At 44.1% G+C, this 23,255-nt stretch overlaps 1 protein-coding gene across 15 annotated transcripts in view; it reads right to left on the bottom strand.

Moving 5' to 3' along the window:
• Positions 1-1,460: 1,460 nt before the first annotated feature.
• The window catches only part of CLASP1 (cytoplasmic linker associated protein 1), a 171,885-nt gene continuing 150,090 nt past the window's right edge, over positions 1,461-23,255 (bottom strand). For 11 of the 15 annotated variants that reach the window (XM_041472830.1, XM_041472836.1, XM_041472833.1 and 8 more), the window contains 6 exons: positions 22,776-23,022; positions 21,817-22,010; positions 20,091-20,219; positions 9,620-9,826; positions 7,338-7,454; positions 1,461-5,586 (listed from right to left, as the gene is read on the bottom strand). In XM_041472830.1, coding sequence (XP_041328764.1) covers positions 5,500-5,586; positions 7,338-7,454; positions 9,620-9,826; positions 20,091-20,219; positions 21,817-22,010; positions 22,776-23,022 — 981 coding nt within the window. In that variant the 3' untranslated portion in view covers positions 1,461-5,499. The remainder of the gene's footprint in view (positions 5,587-7,337; positions 7,455-9,619; positions 9,827-20,090; positions 20,220-21,816; positions 22,011-22,775; positions 23,023-23,255) is intronic. The other 4 variants (XM_041472831.1, XM_041472837.1, XM_041472839.1 and 1 more) reach the window with 1 other exon arrangement.

Below are 23,255 nucleotides of genomic sequence, written 5' to 3'. Positions count from 1 at the left end.
AGCAACGCTCCTGCCCAACTTGGCATTGTCTGTGAACTGACTGAGGGTGCATTTGATCCCTTCATCCAGACCATTGATAGAGACATGAAACAGAAGTGCCCTCCAACACCGAGTTCTGAGGAACACCGCTGTGACCAGCTGCCAGTTGGATTGGACTCCACCACCTCCCTGGGCCTGGCCATCCAGGCAGTTCTAACCCAGCAGACAGTGCACCTGTCCAAACCATGAGCAGCCAGTGGCTCCAGGAGGTGCTGTGGGAAATGGTGACAAAGGCTTCACTGAAGTCCAGGTAGAAAACATCCAAAGCACTCCCCTCATCCACGCATTGGGTCACCCTGTCACAGAAGGAGATCACGTCAGTCAAACAGGACCTGCCTTTCACAAACCAGTGCTGGCTGGGTCTGGCTCCCTGACTGTCCTGGACATGCCTTGTGATGGCACTCAGGAGGATCTGCTTCATGCATTAAGTACCTCAGCCTGTCCCTCATCCTTTGTCACCATGTTTCCCGTGCATCCAATAAAGGATGGGGATTCCCCCTCTGGCCGTTAATTGCTTATTGTCTTTTACAGCAGGAGCCAGATTAAGTTCTAGCTGGGATTGAGCCCGATTTTCTCTCTGCATAACCACACAGAAAGTGCTCTGGGAAGAGGCCAGGGTCACTGGGCAAGGAGGGACCTTCCCTCCTACTGTTCTGACATACAGCAGAGTCAAAAAAGACCCTGTCACCACAGGGGCAAGATCTGCAGCAGGAGGAGCCTTGCTCCCAGCCCAGCCCTTGAATCTCAGTGCAGAAGGGTCCCTGGGCTGACATGGGGCAGGGCTTGGTGACAGTGAGGAGTGCCAGTGCTGCTGTTCATGCTCTGTGACATTCTCCATATATTCTTCTGTCTAGGAACATTCAAACCAAGCCTCCCCTACAAAATCTGAACCTCTTGTGCACTCGTGGCTTCCTTGCTATCAGCACAAGGTATTTGAGGAGCGTTTGCCTTGAACATCAAGGAAAAAATCATACCTTAGGGAACTCATTTCCCAAGTGGAGAGAACAGCTTCACTACAGGTTTTTAAATTGTGATGAGCTACTATTCCCACAGGAAAACACACAAGTGCTTGAGTGCTCAGGCTGCCCAGACAATTCAAATTCAAGTTCTTTGTCATTTGGTACCAGGTGCAGAGACCTGTGCAGTTCCCAGCATTCCTTCACTTCCCCAAATGCTTCATCACACAAATATCTACAGCCACTTATTTTAAAACCTCTGTAATTCTCTCAACAAGCTTCAGAATACAGGTATCTTTGAAGCCCTTCCTCCTTGAGTTACATGGCTTTGCACAACCATCAGCTTTCAAAAACAATTGTGTCAAATAAGACCAAAACATTTACAAGCACAGGTTGGAATAAGGAGCTCTGTTGGACAGTGAATTACTTTGATGTTTCTCCCCCAAGAAGAAACCCAACTTCCACTTATTCTAGGGCAAACTCAAAAGGTTTTATTTTAATTTTTTTTTTTAGCAAATTCTATCACGTAAATGTTAACAAAAAACATCTGTACAATTGCCATGATACACTCAAAAGTGAAACAAATAAGATATAAATACAGATATGGATGTAACATGACAAAAGCGGAAAAAATAGAAAAAAATACATGCGCATGAACACAGTGCCAACAAAGTCATTTCTCATGGCTGGCATTTTTCAGAGCGTTTTTTACTTCCCATTTAAAACATTGTTAGCAACGTCCTGCTGTGTACTACAAAGGTCTATTTTTCTGTCCCTTAATATGTAATATTATGCTTGATAAATAAAGGGGTGGGGAGAAAAGGTTCTGATGACAAAGATGCAAGTTACATTACTTATACAGGTTATTGGTAAGCTAGTAATAAGCAATTAAAAAGACAGTCTTGTATTGTAATCCAGGCAAGCACACATAGTGTACCTTAAGAAAGCCACATGCCTCGGTATTTCTGAACTACATGAGAACTACAGTACGTAGACCTGTGGGGCAGATGGAGCCGGGATTTGCCCATGCCCACGGAGCACTGGTGCAGCCAATGGCAGAAAAAACATCCACATCTGAGATTTCGGCAACCTTGCAGCCAAGAGCTGCTGTCTGCTGAGAGTTTTCTCCCATTCAGATTTTTAAAGCATGGTGGGCAAAGAAAATACACTTTTTTTTCCTTTTTATTTTTTTTCTTTTTTTTTTTTTCCTTTTTTTTTTAAAGGTACGAAAAATTGAAGCCCTGCATAATGGGCAGCAAGAAAAAAAAAAGGCAGCTGCAGTAGGTGGCTACTGCCAGGAGAAGGTGAACACAAGCTTCACCGGAGCAGTGAGGCACTGCAGCATGCAGACCTTCCTCTGCAAGCGTGTGTGGACACTGATTTGTAGCCAGAGAGACCTTTATGCTTGCTGAAGAGAAAACAAGATGATTGTACAGCTTGTTGAAGTCAAAACTGGAGATCAGAGAGGTGACATTCAGAGCTAGCCCTTTGAGTACTTCAAAGGAAACACAAAATAAAAACTGGGTCATGTTCAACGTACTAAAGAACCCTACTATGTACATTGTCGGCGATGATTTATAAATACCTACGCAGAATGCTCCTGCTGGGTACAGGGAGAACACGCCCTGGAGTACTCAAAGGATGGACAGTCCTCGACTCACGCCGTGAAATCAAGTAGCACATTAACGAGCATCTGTTGACAAACAGAAGTGAATCTGGCTCAGGAAGTAAGGCCTGGTTCCCCCTGCAGCCCCTCTGGTGCCTCGGGGAGCGCAGGCTGGCCGCGGGCGCCTTCTCAAGGGCCAGCCTGGACCCGACTGCGGCCTCAGGGACGGCACAGTGCGTTCACTCTCAGTGCATACCAACAGCGTTTTATAAAGCATATAAAATCATTTGAGAAGGAATTAGATTCCTGGAGATTTGCTACAGTGTGCCATTCAATGGAAAGGAAAAAAATCAAAACCAAAAAACAGCAAATGATGATAGACCAAGCTCCATCACAGCTGGGAGGGACTAACACCACCTGGTCAGCTATGCTGACATTCTGAACCCAGAACTGGAACTGAAGATGCTGAGCTGAGATGGGGAGAAAGAGAGGCATAAATACTAAGCAGTTAAGAGCACAATTAAAAAAAAAAACAAAACAAAAAAAACCCAAAAAAAAAAAAAAAAAAAAAAAAAAAAAAAAAAAAAAAAACAAAAAACCAAAAAACCAACACCTCCCCCCAAAAAACCTAGCCCACTACTAAAAATTCAAACAAGACAGCTTAACTGCTGCAAACAAGTCAACTGAGTATTTCCTCAAAAGGAAAAATAAATTTGTGTTAAAATCAAATTTGAAGCATTCAAAAAAATTAAAAAAGAGCACTCTAACAAGCATACAGAAAGATGTGGAAAAGAAATGGTCCACGGAAAGGCAGACACGAACCACGGAGCAACCAATCCCCCCCTTCAGTGAGGATGGCTTTTCTGAGCCTGCAGAAAGACCCTGGGGGAATACCCCACCCCAGGAAAGCACATGGTTTCTCCTGCCATAGCATTCCTGGTTGGGAAAGATGAGGGAATTAGCCCTGCAGCCAGCAGAAGCCTGCACACGTGTACCAGGAGCAGGCCACCTCCCCTGCTCTCGGGTGAGCAGGGAAAAGGACCAAGAAGCTTTGCAGCCCAGTGACACAGCCCCACCAGCCCCAATCCCTCCTGGGAGAAAAGCTGGCACCAAATGTCAGCTCCCAGCTTAACTCCTCAGGGATGGGGTTGAAACACAGAGGGATAATTGATGGAAGGGGCTGTACCCTGCCCTGCTGCAGCAGTGGAGTCTCATGTTCTCAGTATGTTCCCAAGGTGTCCCTTCAGCTCCCTAAAGGGGAGATGGAGGAAGCTGGAGAGACTCCAGGGCACTGAGAGCAGCCAGGGAACACACATCCATCACCACGGCTCAGCCATAAGCTGCAAGTTCATCATCCTCTTGCATCACTGGCACTGGAGGCAAAACCCCAGCTGTGATCCATGGCAGGTTTGGGGTGGGCATGCCCATCAGCCAGGATCCAGCCCAGGGCCAAACACAGCACGCTAATTAGCAACCTCCTGCCTTCCCTGGTTACAGCAGAGCCAGGGGAGCTCCCCCTCTGCAAAAAGAAGGGTCTGTGTTCGAGGAAGGACGGTGCTGGGGAATTTGATGGCTGCTGGTTTGCCTCTGACTTGGTCTGTGTCATTAGGCTGCAAACACCTCACCCAGAGCACCCTGCTGCCAGCAGTGCCCAGTGAGGGACCCCCACTCTTCTGAAAAGCAGAGCACTCATCAAGCCTGCGCATGGAGATGGCACAAAGGAGGCTTCTAAGGGCAGTTAACAGTACTGCAGGGTCTTCAGGAACAGAAGGGGCTGTGGCAGGCAACCAGCACTGTCCCAGCTGGCTCAGCAGTGCTTCCATGTGGCATTTCTGTTCAGATTCAGACACCCTTTCTGTCCTCTGGGATGAACATTTTGCCCAAAGTGCAAAGGAGCTGTGGGGACAAAGCCATCCAGCATCAGTGGGTCAGCCAGAGCAGCAGATCAGCCCTTTGATGCTACAGATTTCAAGGAAAACAGCTGGCACTGAAGTACAGCTCTGCCAGCTCCCACTGCCCACCCACTGACACACTCAGAGCCTAACCCAATCCCCCCCACCTAACTCCACTATCCTGTCGCAGACGTCGGTCCCAGAACTGGGTCTCAGGTTCCCTTTGGGGAGTAACAGGTAACCTGGAGAGTCTTTTGAACATATGAAAGAGCCAAATGGGTTGAGAGGGGAGAAGTATTTACAAAGTCAATGAAAAGAGCAAGAGCCCAGCTGTTATGCACAGCAGAGCTGGCTGGATAGCAGTTAGAGAGAGATCAGCCCATCCGGGGTCTGTCAGAACTATGTACAAAACTCAGATGTTTAAAAACAACCTACTTTCATTACTCACTTGGTATCTCTCAGTATTAAAGTATCTGAGGCTGGAATCACAGCTACACCTGCAAAGATCTCCCCATGGAGGGCCCTGCAATTCAGGCAAGCTGCAACAGGGAGTACAGAACAGGAACACAAGACTTGAAAGAAGAGAAGGACCCAGCCAGAATGGGTGAGGGGAGAGAGCAGGTAACTAGCACACAGAAACCAAAACTGGGTATGAACTAAACCAACAAGATTTGTTTGACTTTTACTTGTGTCCAGGTTCTTGGACTCAGTGTTAGAATGCTAACCTAAACATATTTCTGAGATTTCAGCAGGCTATACAAATATGTTTAAGTATGGCTTTCTGATGTTCACTTTAATGAAGACTGAGACACAGACCTTGCTTCCTTTACATTCAATACCAGTAAGATTCTACATAAAAGCTTTTAAGGGACTAAAATACTGATTGCAATAAATATCTGCATGGCCTCCTTAAGCTGATGGAGCACGCCAGTGAAGAGTAGCAGAAAGGTCTCTGAGAGGCACCGTTGATTGCTTCTAAGTCTACACATATGTCCACAGATCTCCATTAACTGTGCGTTGAAACATCTGAAGAGGAGCTGCTGTTGCTGTTGGTGGTCTGTGCCCTCTTTATATACAAGTTTAGTAGCTTCATCTGAAAGAAAGAAAAAAAAAAACATCAGGAGAAGATGCCAGAAAAAAACAGAGCGGGAAAAGCTGACTGCCAATGTAAAAACTCACATTCTGTGGTGAGCTCATTTTGGGGTGAGCTGACACTGGGCACTCTGGAGGAAAAGCAAGAAAACTGACCATATTCCAGAGCAGAGACAAGAGGCTATGCACAGTCCCACCGAAGTTACAGAAAGACTTAATGGGATTTAGAAAAGCTTCTTGGATTTCACTTCAGCAGCCATCAGTTCATAGACCTCAATCCTGCAGCCAGGCCAGGTCAAGCAGGATTCCCACAGAGGTCAGTAGGGCTGCAGGCACACTGCTGATCCCAGAGCCAAGGGTCTCCCTCCTAGGAAACACCCTGAACTTTCCCTGTTTTATAAAATGTTCTTTTTCAAAGACATTCTATCTTCACTAATGTGGTACATCTAGTGCAATTGCAGTTGTTATGACTATATACTTCCCTTGCTTGGATTTGTTTTCTTTTTCCTCCTTGCCACCTAAACTCCAGATCCTGTAGTGACTCATGTTTACGTTTAACTTTAAACAGGCAGGCAGTCTGCATAAACCCAGAAGAATTGCTTACATGTTTATAGTTAGTGATGTGGTGGACTATGTTTGTGGCACCTAGGATACTGGAATAATAAAGCCTCCCAACATTTTATAGGGAGATTTCCTAACATCCCAAATATAAAGAGGTAAACCTCAGCACACATAGCTGTCTCTTCCAAGAGCAATTTGAAGGCATATTTGTTTAGTGACAAGACAGAAATAAAATCCAAGTGTTTTTAGTCTCAGATTGTTTTGGCCTATACTACACTTCCTTACTCATGAAAGAAATTATGATTTCAAAATGACAGAATGAAGCCCTCTGAAATAAGCAGCTATTTATGTGCACAGATTTGTTTCAGAAACAAAACCTGCTGAATTCATCTTAAAATTGCATAGAAATCTTGGGTATGAAGACTTAAAATAGCAGAAAAAAATTTGTAGTGGCTTGTTGAGAGCTCTGAAAAGCAATCAAACACCAACACAAAATTCTTGTTTGAAGGACAGAGTTGATTTAAGGGCTTGGTTTCACTTGCAGCATCAGGTCAGAATTTGGGTTTTGCAGCTAGTCTCACTCCAACGTACAAAGTCCTTAGAAGGGTCATTTGAGCTTTTTGTTGTCCCAGAAGGAAAGGGACACATGTGCCCTGCTGCTAAAAGTGAAGCTTTACCTGCATTTCTACCAGCCCTAATCACAACTTGCTGCTGAGAGGACCTGCTCTCCCACCATCCCCATGCATTCTCATCACTCTATGCATGAGGATGCTTGTGCGGCCACAGAGCAGACTAAAAGCTATTTAATTTGTATTGCAGATCTGGTTTTCAGCCAGAGCAGCCAGCTGAGCCAGCTCACAGCACCATCACCTCTGGATGTAATGCCAAAAGAGGAAGGCAAATGTGGCTGGAGAAGGACCTGCTCAGAGGCAGCCTGCAGTTACACAAGATCAAATGTATCATAAAACCCATCTCCAAACACCATTAAAATTTGCTAAGTGGGATTTCAAATGCTCACACTGCTGAGCAGGTGCAGTGCTGCTCCTGTGGCATTTGTTAGGGTGAGACAGGATTTAATAGCGTTCAGGGAGCCTGACCCAGAGCTGCAGCGAAGCCACTGGTGTTCCTGCTAGTAACAGCCAGCAGAATGGCTTGCAGTACCAAAACACCAGAGACACATTACTCTTGTACCTTGCTTCCTGTGAGTTGTGCGAGATGAGGTTTCAGTTCTTCTCCAATTACTGAATAAATAGCCACTAAGCAAAATACACTGGCTTTTCTGACACTGCTCTCCGTGTTATCATAACCCTGGAAATGAGAGGAAAAGGTCAGAAGACAAACAGCACTCCCCAACACCCTTCCTGAGCAATACACTACAGAGCTGAAGTGCATTTTGCAAATGTGGCTGGCCTAAGAGATCAATTAAAAAACCTCTGCTTAACATAGCAATTTGCAACCTGAACACTCAAAGAGCAAGAGAATGCCATCACCCTATCTGTTCCTTCTGTTATTACTTATTACTGTCATGTTGTAAGTTATTAATATATAGTTATTTATAGCATTAGATAACAACACATGGTTTCCTAACACAAGCTCAGGACTCTATCAGATACACACATTTCTGTGTCCAGTCCGTCCAGTCCAGATGACCATGAACTATCCTGAACAGCCAGGACTCTGGAGGGCTGCTTACCTATCAAGTAGGAAATACCACAGGAAAGAACATGCTGAAAGACCCCTGTACATGTGCTGATCTCTGGCAGCTTGGGCAGAGCTCAAACGAGCCACCAGGTCACTCAGCAGCTATGGACACCAGTCCCGAGCTCAGGCATCACTCAGCAGCCATCCCACCCCTTGAGAAAGGCAGACACCACTCCAGCCTGCGGGACGCCGGCTCCTCCGGATGCAGGGTGACCTCTGCCGGGAAAGTCAGAGGAGGGATGCAGCACAGCTGGGACTGTCCCAGCTGCAAGGCCCAAGTACAGCCCAAAACAACAGTCTGCAATCCCACAAAGCACTGAGCTAGGAAAGCAGGAGACCTCAGTGAGCTCACAGAAACACCAAGCTATTGAGCATCAAGGTGGAGAAAAGGCTGAGCCTCCTCATCAAGACCAGGACAAGCACCACAGCTCTCCCCTGCCAAGCCCTGTACTTCCATGGAGTCCCCATCTGCCCATGGAGAGCCTGCTCCAGGCTGTTGAGCTGCACACTTGTGCCCACACTGCTGCTGACACTCCTCGTCCCTCACCGCTCTGCCGGGACCCTCAGCGTGGTAAACAAGCACAAAGGTGATTCTCTCCAAACACAGCCCTTCAGCCAGGATCCCAAAATACTTCCCAAATGTAAGGAGTAAATTCCTTCCATCACTGAGTTTTCTAAGGTGAGGAAATATTTTGGACAAACTACACTCTGAAACAAGAACCATTTAAAGTAAATAAAGAAGACAAATAAAACTGCCTTTTTAAAGGCTTGCTGCTCTCAGACTTTTCCAGTGCATCAAAGCTTCGCTGTTCAGATTGTTGTCTCCAACAATGATGGCTAAAACCATTTTACAACAAAAGTTTAGATGAATACAGAATTGTCCAATTCCCAGAAGCTGAGATTTAAGAATTGCAAGAGCTGACACTACAAAGTTGGGAAGAATGCCAGGATGCATAAGGGGAATTTCTGACTTTGCTCTTGTCCTTCCAACATTTTAAGCTCACAATGAGGAGGCCTCTTTATCCTAGTTCTCCATGGAAGTCTTACCCACCTAAACACATCTCCCCCTTTCACTCTGACTGATCTGTTCCTGTCACAGTCCCTCCTCAGTAAACACACACAATTTCTCTCCTTCCTCACTGCTACTTCACATATTTTCTTCTTGTTTGCAGCCCCATCCCAGCACTGCCAGCTGCTTGTGCAGGGGACCAAAAGACAACACTGCTACAGCCAGTGCTCAAAGCTAAATCCACAGTGTACAACTAAGCCTTAGCCCTGGCAGAAACACAGCTCCCCAGCCCGAGAGAGTTATGAAAGAGGCTGAATAAAGTCAGCAAGTAGCTCGGTCCTAATTTCAGAGAGAAAAGAGGAAAGGAGCAACCTGCCTGCTGGGATTCGAATTCAAGTGCAAAGTACCATCAAAGCACAGAACAGCTCAGCAGAATTAAAGGGGACTACAAGATGTACAGAGACAGTATAAAATGTGGCTAACTCCTGTCCTCAAATTTATTTCATGGCTGCTACTAGCTTGTTTAAGAGTCAGAAAAAGGCATCCAAATTGTGGAATATCCATGTAAGAACCTGAGTTCTTCTTTCCTTAATATTAAAAGGATCAAAAACTCATATACAAAAATTTTATTTTACCAAAAATTAAATGGCTTAATTTACCAAAATCTGGCCCTATAGGATCCATCATTCTCCCTCCCTTAGGGCAGAGATGTCACAAATTAATGGTGGCTTGTGCTCAGGAGCAGTGACATGGGTTTCTGTACCTGTAACAACCCAGGAATGATATCAGGTAGGAGCTGATGCAACGATTCCTTGGAAATCCTCTCGATGACTTTCGTTTGCATTTTGATGGCAGCTAAATTAATTGGATAATCTGCAGTCTGAATGATGGGGCAAAGCACCTTGATGCACTGCTCAGGGTGGATGGAACTCGCCAGGGTGGAAGCAGCTTCTTCAGCAGCTCTGACGACCTGAAATGAAAGTAGAGCAAACCCTTACATCAATGAGGTCACACTTGACAGCCAACGCCACTGGTGTGTGCTAGGAATGACTGCCAGGAAATGCTTGGGGATGTTCATTAACAGATCTGCAGGAGGCTTTGTTGAGGGGCAAGTGACTCTGAGACTTCACATCCTCTGTCTCCAGTGACACCTTTGTTCCAGCCAGTGGCAAGAAGTCCTTCCTGCCTAATGTAACTGTGTCAAGAGTTGTGGCTAGGTTGAAAAAATGATCTGTCACACAAGACAGCCAGGCAATCCCACCCCAGGAGGAGCGAGAGGATGACATCTCTCCAGGCACTGCCAAAGAACCCGAACCCAAACCCACCAGCTTAGACTTACACAAAAGGTTTCTCCTTAACCATTGTAACAAATGGCCCCGTTGCAGCTTCCAGTGTGCACCTCATGCTGAGTGGCACATGCCAGGCTGAGGCACCCACGGCAGCTGTGTCCTGCCCCTCCCCAGCTGAACTGCACTGCAGTCAAATCCAGGGCACAGACACAGGAGGCTTCAGGGAGTCCCTGACCAGGCAGCTCTGCTCTCAGCACATGTAACCCATCCAGGCAGCACTGGGATCACCACACAAAATGGGAGGAAGAACAAGTGGAAAGAGCAGCAGCACCCACCCTTTGCAACAAGCCCGCACTGTAAAGCAGCCACACAAAGCAAGGGTGATGCTAAATTCAACTCTACCCTGAGAGAAAGCAGATTCACAACTTTCACTCTTCCCCAGCAGGTAGGACAGATAGTTCAAAGAAGAAAGACCCAAATCTGGTCTCTCCTCCCAAGAGAATTTATTAATTTTACATTCTGCAGTAATTGGATAAAAAAGAACAGGATGGGAAGGCAGGTTTTCTTTTTTCAAGTGTCTGTGCTAATTGCCAGGCAACAAAATGAAGCTTCCTTTTGACTGCCCTCTTCCTGGCCACAAATAACACACTCTTTGCTCCTCATGTTCTTGTCACAACACAAAAGATGGAGGATGCTTTTCCTCATCTCTCACTCCCCTCTTCTCAGGGCTTACTTTAAAGGGAGGGTAAATCCTGAGTAGAGATGCCCCCATGGGCAGACTTAAATCCAACACCTCAAATTTTAAGAAGAAAGAAGCATTCCCAAATCCTTATATTTGGGATCTTCCAGCTAGTCCCAGGCAAGCCCTAACTAAGCCCAGGAACATGAAAGCACCCGTCTTTCCTGGTTGTGTGGGAGGCTCAGGTGCCCAGCACCAGTTCTCTACCTCCTCCTAAACTGAACTACCTGGGGGTGTCTGAAGTCAATACTTTGAAACCAGCACCAGGAAATCTGTCCCAGGCAACCTGCAAGACAGCAAATAAATCAAACCACAGGTCTCCTGTCACTTAGACTGAAGCCATGACTGCTGAATCCATGTTGTTCTCCTCTCCCACACACTGTGGTGGCATCAAACTCAGGGACTTCTATTTGAGGAAGGCAACCTATGGACAGATGTAGCTCTATCAAAGCCTCAAAAGAAGGTGAGCTTTCATTATTTCTAAGCAACCACTGTGGATAATGCATGAACAAGGAGTAGCTAGAAGCTTATCTTAGTCCATGGACTACAAAACAGTAGGTTTGATTGACTTTTAAGATAACAGCAATTAATAGTGACCAGAAGGGATCATCTCCACCCACAGTCATAGCATCATAGCCATGCTGCTAACATTTATCTTCCACTCATGCTGAGAGCTACCTCCCTGAAACAGGACTGGCACAAGACACTTGCATTCCCAGGAAACAGCAGAACTCATCCACTTGGCTTTTGGCACTCTCTAAGGCAGATCCAACAGTGAATGTGATCTCAGACACTTCACACAGCACAAATATTACATGCAGCCAAGATATGGGCAGGATGGTGAAGCAACCTGAGATTTTGGACTGCTTCTGTACCAGTGCCTTATTTACAGAAATAAAGCTGTCCAAGTGCTCCATTTACTTCAAGCCTTTCTCAGCATTTAATTATAACATTAAAACATATTCCAAAATGAATGACAATCCACAATGTGGTCAATATTAAAAAAAAAAAACAACAACTTCCTGAAAGATCTGTGAATGAGCAGCTATGCAGAACACAATGCTTGCCTTCCCACTTACAGCGAGTTTCCCCTCTTCCAGCTACGTCTTTGCTAATTTCTCTTCAATTTCACACATAAGAAGCATGAAAGTTAATATGTTTCCACATGAGTTAGTACTAGCTTAGGAGCCAGCACTGTGTGATTTTGTGGGGAAGGAAGAGAAACACCCAAGTACTTAAGGGAAACCTAATGCCAGGCTTTGATAGCACAGAGTGGAATTGCTGGAGTAGATTAAGCCAGGAGCTCCCAGGTCTCTAAAGGAATTCACTTCCAGGCATTGCAGCTTCTGATGTCTGCTTTCCACAAATGATGGAAAGCATGAACTTAGAGGGGCCTGACACTTTACCATCAATTTAACTATTCACTAGCAAGCCACTAGCTAAAAAACCTCAAATATTACTATTTGAATGCAGGCCAGTTGGGATTTTGCTCTGCAGCAAAGCCAAACACCGTTGGGAGGGTGTTTTCATACACTCTCAGACAGAAAAGCTTGCACATATATCACAACACACTAAAAGAAAATTGTAAAAAAAAATATTAAACCTTATATTCTCTTGGTATCTTACTTGATAAAAAAGCAACAATATTTTAGTATAAACCTTAAACATAAATATATTTTAGTATAAACCACAGATCAGCTAGCCTCTGATCTCAAACACACTACCATTAAAAAAAAAGCAGTGGGTGAAAAATGTAATGAATATTCAATCTGGGTTTCAGCTCCATATCCTCTTTGCACACAGTATACTATGTCTATTAAGTTGAAGGTATGATGCAAGTACATGAGACAAAAAGCCTATTAACCAATTCCAAGCACAAGGAGCGTTAAAATAAAGTGACAACTTTTCACAAAATAAGTGAGAATTCAACAGCAACAAAGGTCACATATATTTTGTCCATCAAAAGGTGAGTAAGGAAAGTTGTGAAGGTACAGAACTTATTGATGCCCCTGACAGTTCTGCTTTCAGCACTGCTGCCCAGTTCTAGCACAGATGTGGCTACATTTAGGCAGTGGCTGGCTATTTCACATCCTTTCCCCCCAAAACACAGGAGGATGCATTACACATGTCCAGCATGACAGGAGCTTGTAAATGTGACAACACCAGGGAGACTTCCAAACCTCCCATGAGCACATCTGGCAGAAAAAGCCTGCACCTCAGCCACACTTCACAAACCCCCTGAGCTGTGATTAACTTTAACAACATGCTCAGGTCTCACTGACATCAACAGGATCCCAGCATGTGCTTACATGCTTGTCTGGATGACAGCCTCTGCAGGTAACCAGCTCCTGGCTCCCTGGAGAAGCACCAGCAGGTGACAGGGAGCAGGAAGGGGTAGGGCAATACCAGCTGACAGTGAGACAAAGAGGAAAAACTCATCCCTGCTGGCACAGGAAGCCAAATGCCACCATTTTGCAATGCAAGAACCAGCCCAGTCCTTACTCCTGGCTTTGGCAAAACAAAACACTCAGCCACCCAGAGAGACTCTGCATCCCATGAGGGGCTCTCAGTATTCACCCAACTGGCTCAGAGTTCCACTCACCTGGCATTGCCAGAGAAATCAGCAGCATTTCCAAACAGAGGGAAGTGCATTATCAAAAGGTACAGCCTGCCAGGTCATTTGGCAACAAGAACATGCAACTGTAATAGAGTTTAGCAAAGACATTTTGCCATGAGGCACAACGCTTGTGCCTTGCAAATTGTACATACCTTCCAGTATCAAAAAATCAAGTATCATTTTTAATCAGGGCTTTAACCTGACCAGCAGAGTGAAACAACCTTAAAAGGAGTGGGAGAAACGAATAAATAGGATCAAGGAACAGGTCTTCCTCCCAGCTTTGAAGGCAAGATCAACAGACACACATGGGGAAGTGACAGGAAAGGCTTGTACTAACAGTGACACCACAATAAGTAGTGTCTATGTAATCTACCCTTTAAGCCCAAGAAAATGAAAGGGTGCTGTTTGCTACGTGCTCAGACTGGGGAGCTTGCTGTCACAAGAGGATTAGAAGTTAGACAAGTTACCCAAAGGGAAAAAAAAGCCAACCCACACAAGGAGGCAAGGCAGAACCATTCACACGGAAAGGCTTTAAGACAGCTGGAAGGGGGAAGAATATCCACAGGGAAGCATCACTGTATGCTTGCTTCTTGCTAGTGAGTCAGGTAGGGTATCAAGTGAAGCAAGATTTTTGTCTGACCTAATATAATTATTCTTCAGAATCTCAGAGGTACAAAATAGAAGTAGAAAAGCCATCAAATGATGACGGCAGCTGGAAGCAGCAGGTTCAAAAAGGTGGCTATGAAGCAAGATGTGCAAGACTACAGAGCCTGCAGTTCTTTAAAAGCACAGATACTAGGCTGTATGTAAGGTATGTCACGAACATGATTTTACCTCCCAGTAAAAGCTTAGAGCAAACCATGGCTTGAACTGGATAGTTTGACATCGTTCAACACAGGGCAGGTAGCCCTGGAACGCAGATCTAAGAGATAGCTCTTGGCCTTAAAGCAGCAGGTTTTTCTCCTTTCTAAAGGCTTACCTTATGCTCTACACACTGGAGACTAGATTCAGCCTGACTTTTGCTGGCATAACATAAGCTTTGTGTGCTGGAGGGTTTCTTGAAAGACATCTGTGATGCATTAAGACCTTTCTAGTGAGTCTCACGAAAAATAAGTTTTTATACTTCCACCCAGTTTGCTTTAGGGAAGGAGCCGTATTCACACGCACAAACCAGCGAGGTTTTTCACACAAAAAGCTGTTCACCTCTAGCAATGTCTTCCTCAATGCTACCAAGGAGTAAACTTCTTGTTAGGCAGTAACATGTCAGGCACTCCCAGGAATATGCATGGGAACTGCTTCCTGATTTCAGTGTGAGGGGATATGCTGATGTGCAGCATTAGTGTGATCAAGACAGTGACCTGTCACAGAGCCTTGTCTTCAAATTGAAAAGCACACTGGAATCATCGAAGTTCTACAAAATTTGCTGCACAAACTTTGGATGACAATTCCCACTGGTTTACCTGGTTCACAGCACACTGCAGCCACAGGATGCTGTTCACTTACGACAGCCAGAGCTCAGACTCCCTCTCTTCAACTCAATTTCTTCTGCCTAGCTACTACACTTCATGCATTAACATGTTGCTTGCTGCCTGACAGCTGCAGCAACCAGCTTACGAGTTTTGACAGTTTCATTTCTGTTTTGAAGAGACACAAAGTACTGGAAAGTAAGTAAAGGAAAATGTCCTGCCTCCCTCCTAAGGCATGCCAGTTCATAGGCCACACAGGGCATCAGTGTAACATGTAGGGATCTCAGCAAAGCAGCACCTGTGGCACCTGCATGAGAGCTTCCCACAGGAGCTTAAGCTCCTTTGGGGAAATACTTTGGGAGTACTTTGGGAGTATTTTGCCATGATTGCTAGTTACAGTGTCTTTGCAGAAGGTTGTAGAGGATGAGGCAGTGCAGGCAAAGTCCCACTGAAAGTTTAGAGGCTTTGTACACCACTGTGTGTGAAACACACAGAGCACCAGAGAGGTTACTAAGCAGAAGAACAAGGTTTTGCTTTCAGGCTTATGAGGCATGTGGCTGTGCTTTTGAGCCAATTTTTGCCATGTACAGGTGGTTACTTAAAGCCTGTAAAATCTAAGCTGGAGGGGAAGGAGGTTTACCAGTACCTAGTCAGGCAAACTCCCATCCCTGAAGGCTTTACAGTCTAATTCAGACAGGAACAAACAATTATGGACTTGGTTTCAAAGCAGGAAGTGGACTCAGCAATGGGGAGTGCTAAGCAGATGAAAACGCAGTGTGATTTTTATAAGGATTCAGAGATGAAATAGATTAGACTGCTTCTCCTGGGCACTAAACATTTGAAATGTATTGGGAAACTGAAAAAGCACATAAACACACATTATGAAACATCAGTGTCTGCCCAGTTGCAGCACTTGGTAGCTTCCAGCATAGACTAGGTAACAATTAATCTACAAGACTATGATCTCTTAGTGCTTTTATTTTTGCAGAAACCTACATAGCTCATACCATCATCAGAGGACAGTTACAATACATAAATGTCAGAGGCCAATCTGAAAGCACCTCAGCAAGATAATAAAAATTATTGCCAGGTAATGGGTAACTGATTTCTTCTTCTCCTCCCTCTTTCAGAGGGTTACAACAAAGAATGTACAATAATGTACAATAAGCATCCCAATTGTGCTTATGGACTTTCTATATAATAAAATACAGAAATTAGATATATAAGATAGGGCACAGGATCCTTTCCTTGCACACAGAAAACAGACATCAGTTATGTCTATAGGATTTGTGCCAGAGACAGAAGCAGGGAATTAGTTATCCTATGATTTCTAACTCTGCTGCTGATTTCTAAGGTACTAAGCTATTTCTGTTTTAAAATACTCAGCAATAAGAAATTATCCTCATTTTGCTGGCATGAATCTGAAGCAATGTCATTATCAGTGGTATGGGGTCAGCAAGCAGCATCTCTCCTTAGTTATGGGTGAGTAACTACACTGGAACAAATGAGTTAATATTAACTAATTGGCAACAGAAAGATGGTTCTCTTCCAAACAACTACAAACAAAGATTGATAAAAATCAACATGATTTAACATCATCTACAACTTCAATTATGTTCTAATGCTCCTAAAGTAAGTGAAAGGCATTTACATGCCAACCCCCCCTAAATGTTTCCAGTTATGACTGAAGCAAGCTTGACTCTTCACATCACCCCATTAAATCAACAGCATTGAACAGACTGTTGTACTACAAACAGTATAAAAACAGGACAAAGTTAAAAAATGTAAACTAAACATGAATCCCAACCCAGAGCCCTCTAGTCTGTAGCCTAGGGTTACATTAATTTTGACCTGCTGCTGAGGTCTGTGCTTTGCCAATCTCCTGCATTTGCACTCACAACAAGGTGTGACTCAGTTCCAACTCCATGTACCAACTTTTCCTCCCCCGTATCCCCGGGGGGAAATGTGGTGCTCTCAGCTGTGCTGCTCTGCTGATCCCAGACCTTGCCTTCAGCAACAGAAGGCAGACGATTTTTAGCCATGGCAAAGACCCAACTGGCTAAAGACTTCTGCTTGGCCTTGGAAAAACAGCCAATTATCCAGGCATCCCGAAATATCCAACTATGCTACCACTGCTTTGATACTTCCAACTATGTCATCTGGAATAAAGTCACAGGCCTTTTCTTGTTTAAAAAAGAAAAGAAACTTTAACTAGGTATCAGCACTCAGCTAGGGGAGGGGATGATATCTGCTGGTTGGTGAATAAATTGTTTTTTACATTTGATGTCTCCTGGTGATGTTGAACAACAGCAATATTGGAATTTGTGCAGACAAACAAACTTTCCTGATTTCCAAAGAACTGCCTCCTACTGTGAATTCTTGGAGACAGTACCCAACCTTAACAGTTCTGCTCCTCTTCAAATTCCCTTTGCTCAGCCACTTTAGATTGGTCTCTGTGGGTCACATATAATTGAAAATGTGAGCAGTAGCTGGGAGCAATTAGCAGTCCCTGTGCTGAAGGGAAAATTCAGGTAAAGAAGACTGAAACAGGTACAGCTTGCTCAAAACAGACATCTTCTCCTAACTTACACAGCCTGTTGCACACCAAATTATCAAATCATAACCAAGGATCACTTCTGTCTTCTGCTACAAGGCAGAAGCAGCCCAGAAACATAATGAACTGGAACGTCATCTTATCAGGACATCACTGACACAAAGATTAACCATTTCCCAACTAAATTATATACCAGCTTTTCTTGAAATAGTTCTTACAGTCTAGGGGAAGATTTGATTTTAAGGACAGTGCAACCACTCCCTTTAACACTGCTGTGATATAGTGAGAAAGAAAGCTGTACAACAGACTGCTCAGGACTTCCTTTCCCGCTTCAGCTATCCTTTGAAAGTGCCCTTCACTCACAAACTGGTGAATCCTCATTTAATCTCCTGCTCAGTGGGATCCAGTCAAAGGGCAGCTCCTCCTCCCCTCCTGGAGAGAGCAGTGCCGCAAAGTCAGCGAGCTGGAGGGCCACCAGGGGAAGAGAATTTGTGACCTCCTGGCTCTAGGCTATGAGTTTGACCAACTGAGCCATGCCCAAATGATCTCCCAGTTAATTTTTCACAGACTTAACTGAATCAGCAAGTCCCAGGTACAGGTAAAACTACTTCGAGCATATTCCCAGGTATATATTTAGCCTAGCTCATGTGGATACTCAAGTACAGGTACCTTTCTTAAATTCAGGAATGCTGATGTCCTCAAACTACTGACAGAGAGATGATGCCTTTCCTGGGCTGCATCATGGTTCTGAGAGCCTCGTTTACACAGGGATCAGAAATAATCATACACAGAATGAGTATTCTGTGTATGAGAATCCAGAACCAGTGCCCCCACTTAATACAGCTGTGCACATGCAATGGATGGCAGAACAGGAATACACCTGCAGTGTCCTGCTGTGACAGCTGTCACCCAAAGGTCCCACAGCAACAGCTGATGTCTCATTCTGAAGCTGCTTGGAAAACATGGCAAATCAAAGCCACACTATGTGCAGCACAGCAGCTACTTGCTGAGCACAGCACAGCTCAATTATTCTACAGAGAAGTGCCAGAACTCCCACTTCTCATTCCTGGTTTGAGTTTATCTTTTCCTGCTTTTCCCTGGGAGGCACCTCATGCAAATCCTGAAGAACCTTTCCACACCACAAGAATACAGAGGCATAAAGCACGGTGTTTTCAACATCAGTCTTAACTTCTGAAAAACCCACCAGTCCCACAAGGTCAGTGAATTCTGAGAGGCATTGAAAACAATGCCAGGGACAATCTGGAAAGGTCCTGCTAGAAATGTTAGTTCCGGAGGATTCTCAGACAAAAAATACGAAGGTCACTGAGTCAAGGTGAGCTGAGAAGCATGCAAGCAGGAAAACTTGCCAATAAAAGGCACTCCTTCAGAACATAATGTTTTGTCTGACTGCTTTATCAGAAAATCAATTTACAACTGCTTCTTACTACTCTGAACTGAAAAAGACAGAGGTGCAAAGGCTCTAAATCAAGAAGAGGAAGATAGGCAGAGTAGGGCAGCCCTCATTCACTAAAGCATTAAACATTTTCTACTTTTGCATTTTAGAGAAATCCAGACTGTTATTTTCTTTCCCTGAGAGTGTTTTTTGTTTGGCTGTTTTGATTTTCAAGCAGTACAATTTCTGCTACCCATGGTTAAAATAATCTTGTGTCAGTCACCTAATGCTCTGGAGCAGTCTGGTCTATTTTATTACTTTTTTCATGGCCAAATATCTTCAGAGATGCCTGAAACAGCTAATTTAGAATAAACCTGTTGTAGAGAAGAATAAATGCCTTAGATTTCAAACCAAGGACTTTGGTAACAAAACCATCACAGACTGATAGGGAAATTCTGGCAACACTTTCCAGAAGGTTTAGTTCAAACTTCCACCACGCATGAGGCAGATTAAAAGATCCAACTTGGAAATCAATCTACAATGATTAACTTTAAATGTAATTTGAATTGATCTACTTAAAATGTTATGTCCCTTTATTCTTGCTTTACTTCAGAATACTTTCAGCTTCGTATATATGAGTTCTCTCACAAAAAGGAAAATGCAATTTGCCCCTCCCTTTGCTTCCTCCTCTGCCACTGCAGCATGGCCTCTGTCCATTTTCTCCTGTTACTCACCAGTTCCCAATTTCAGCATTCAGTTTTCACACACAGTTCTGCTTGAACACAGCCTTTGTTTTCCCCAGTACATTTTGTATTCTTACCTGTACACACAGAGGCAGCACGGTGCCCCCAGCATGCTCTAAAAAGTAATTAAATATGCACTTTTTTCCTACAGTTCTCAACCTCTCCAGAATAAGCAGGGAAATCCTGGGAAATTAACAAACAGTGGCATACCACTCCAGACAGCTCCAAGTCCATATAAATAGCTCTGACAGTCTCCACTTTTTTCCTCCTTGTTTCAGAATGTAAAAATCCTGTCTTTTCATGCCTGGGAGACGTAATACTGATTTGTTCCACTGTTGAGATGGCTCAACGCATTTGCCTGTTAAGCCTCACAGGTCCTACATTTCTTCAGCAGGACCATATTGCTTTTCCAGTAGCTGAAAGGCTCACTCACCTCCTTGTGGGAATCCTTATGTGCTTCCAGTGTTTTCATGATAGTCAACTCCGCATAGTTCTTAAACCTCGCTGGCTGGTTCCGCAGGATCTCCCGCAGGACTCGCAGTGCCAGGGCTCTGATTGAATGCTGTGTCAGGAAAAACAGACATTAGAAAAAGATTAGAAAGAGTCACTTCCCAAAATTGTTAGTTTGAAGTGAATTCTCATGGCTCATCAGAAATTTGCATGGCTCCCTACTCCACCAGCTCCAGTGGAGTGAGCAGTGGAATCAATGTAACAAAATTGAGAATTGGGCTCCTTGCTTGCTCTTGCACAAAAAGCCACATAAAATGACTGTTCTCACATATACAAGAATCTGAATGACTACTTTCCTAAATTCCATATTCTTTTGGCAATGAAGTACAAATTTGTGCTCACAGGAGGACATCTACATTACATGATCATGTATGTTCTGCCTTTCCTCTTCTGCTTAGCTTGGCAGATATCAAACTGGGTTCATGCCACAAAGCTGCTTTTCACGTACTAAATCAGCACAACTGACTCTTCCTGTAACTCCTATGGAAATTACTTTCAAGGACTTAAGTTACTGTAGTCAACACTGACCTATGTCTTCATCCTTCCTATCAAAAGACCATGGACAGAGGGAATTTATAACACCTGTTTCAATTTCATAACTTACATTAAATTTTTGACCTGTGCCCACTCCAAATAGGTGTCATTATTTCAGCAGAGGAATACATACTTCATCCTCTTCAGCCTTTAAAATATGTGTTTTGCTATTCATCTGCAAAATTCATACAGTAGCACAATTCACGTGTACTTAAGACAAAGTCACCAGACCTTCTGATATTTTTCTGATGGTGCTATCATTAAACACGTAGAACTAGAGCAGTTCATGCTTAAACTAAGAACAATGACTGAGAAAATGTCAGCAACCTACCCTGCTTCAGAATTAACATTTCTGAAAGTATGATATATATTTTACAAGGAGTATAATAAATACAACAGATTTTTGAATCTGTGAGTGCTTTGAAGCCTCAATACTGTAATGTTCAGATGGAGCATGGCCCTGATGTGAAGGTGCAGTGGGGTGTTGAGCCTTTACTAAATATCATTATGTTGAAAGCTGAACAAATATCCCCAAATGGAAAAAAGCCTAGCCTATACATTACCACTTTGATCAACTACCAAACATAAGGCTGTGATAATAATACAGTTTTTTTAACATTTCAAAACAAGATCCCTTATAAAAGCAGCTTGTTCTTGATGACATTTTTACAAGAGACAGAGACTCGTCCCATGAGATCTAATATCCTGGGTCTTTAAACCATCCAGGGAAAAAAATTAATTTATTCTAGAATGCCTTTATTCTCCTTGTTGAGAATGGGTATAATATAGCTAAGAGCTTGTAACTTCATCATAACTCAGAAGAGAGTAAAGTCTTGACAGTTTTTTACTAGACTAGAACTTCTTTTCTGATTCTTGTTCAATTTCCTAGCTGTTTATTAGTAACTCTGGAGGGAGGGGGAAAAACGGGGACATTTTGGAGTAACTTAAAACTCATCACTGAACAGAGTGAAAACTAAAGTAGAGTTGTCAACCTTCAAAAGAAAAAATAAGCAATGTCACTGATGAGTGGCAGGTTTCATTTAAATTGGTGTGTAGGAATTATTACCCAAGATGAAGCAATGGACAGGAGAGTTAAGACAAAATCTACAGCTCACATCTTTGTCTCCAAGCGTTTCCAGCAGCAAGAGCAGAATGGTTTTGAAATGCTCCTCCCAAACTCCAAGATTATCTTCCCTCGTGATCTTTAGCAATTCCAGGAGAGCTCCTTTCCGCTCCTCCACCCGCTCGTTGTGGTTGGAGAGCTCTTTCAGAAGATCAGCCACCAAATCCGAATGGTCAATGGGTACTTCTAGGACAAACGGCAGCAAATCATTTGGAGAAACAGGGAAAAGATCAAAGGTGCCAAGACTGCTCGCCCTCTATGGAATAAAGTTCATGTAACAAGGGGACCCCCAAAAATGCATCCACTTCTGGGTGGTCTCACTCAAGCAGGCAACAGAATCAGACTAGCCCATAATTTAACCTGAGTTTATAGCATGGCTCATGCATCTGCACATGGCTTCCAACGAACCAGGAAGAGATGACGATTGGATTTCTTCCAGTTCCAACAATTACTTCTACAAGATGAGAATTGCCGTGGTTTTTCCCAGACATACACACCCAAAACCAATGGTCACATGTATGACCTTTAGATTAAAGTACAGTGACTCATCAGTGTACTGCAAAAGAATAAAGCTGATGTGTAGCTGCACTTAAATGAAGTCAAACACTCAATAACAACAAGCTGTTGAGTGAGGCATTTCAGCCACGAAGAGGGGAAGGTCCCAAAGCAGTGTCCCTACAGATGCATGTGGATGCTTAAGGGAGTAGTTTACAGGAAACCCCAGGCAAACAAGAATCAAAACCGCAGTATAACATTTTTTCTCAGTAGCCACAGATGAGGTTCTGCTGGGACTTGAGAACAAAGGGTATTTCATCCCAAGCCTCGACTCAGATGCAGTGTAATACACAACACATGCACAGGCAGGCACGTATCTGAGGGCACTACCCGTACACAAATACACCAGGGAGGCGGCGAGCTGCCCGCAGTGCTACGAGGTGAGCGGATACAAACCATCCCGAAGCTGATCCATGTCGTCATCGAACACGGCTTCCTTCAGGGCGGTCTTGTCGTAAGTGTTGATGGTGTCAGCGTAAGGATAGGGGTTGTACTCCCGAGCGCGGGGCCCTGAAAAGGCGCGGGGAGGCTGGGTGTTCAGGAGAGAGGTTTTGTTATCCAGAGCCATCCTTCCGCCCTCCACAATGTCACTGCCTCCACGGACATCGCCACTAGGGAGAGCAAGGCCACCATCCCGAGACACCTAGGGGAATTGAAGAGAGGGAAGAAAGGTATGTGCAAAATTCTATGGAAACTGTAGCATTTTTGGAGTTCACCCACCAACAGGAAAAGGCACAGATTTACATGTATTATTTATGCACAACACTTATGTAAAACTTTGATTATTACCTCTTTCCTTCACACAACTACACCTGCTCAAAAATATCTCATGATCACAGCTTCTGGAACCACTCTTGCAGCATAAGATACTGCATG

This window comes from Pyrgilauda ruficollis, unplaced genomic scaffold (genome assembly GCF_017590135.1).
Source record: "Pyrgilauda ruficollis isolate IOZ18807 unplaced genomic scaffold, ASM1759013v1 scaffold3, whole genome shotgun sequence".
Classification (NCBI taxonomy): domain Eukaryota; kingdom Metazoa; phylum Chordata; class Aves; order Passeriformes; family Passeridae; genus Pyrgilauda; species Pyrgilauda ruficollis.
The sequence above is the reverse complement of the archived record's forward strand: the minus strand, read 5'-3'. Positions and strand labels throughout refer to the sequence as shown.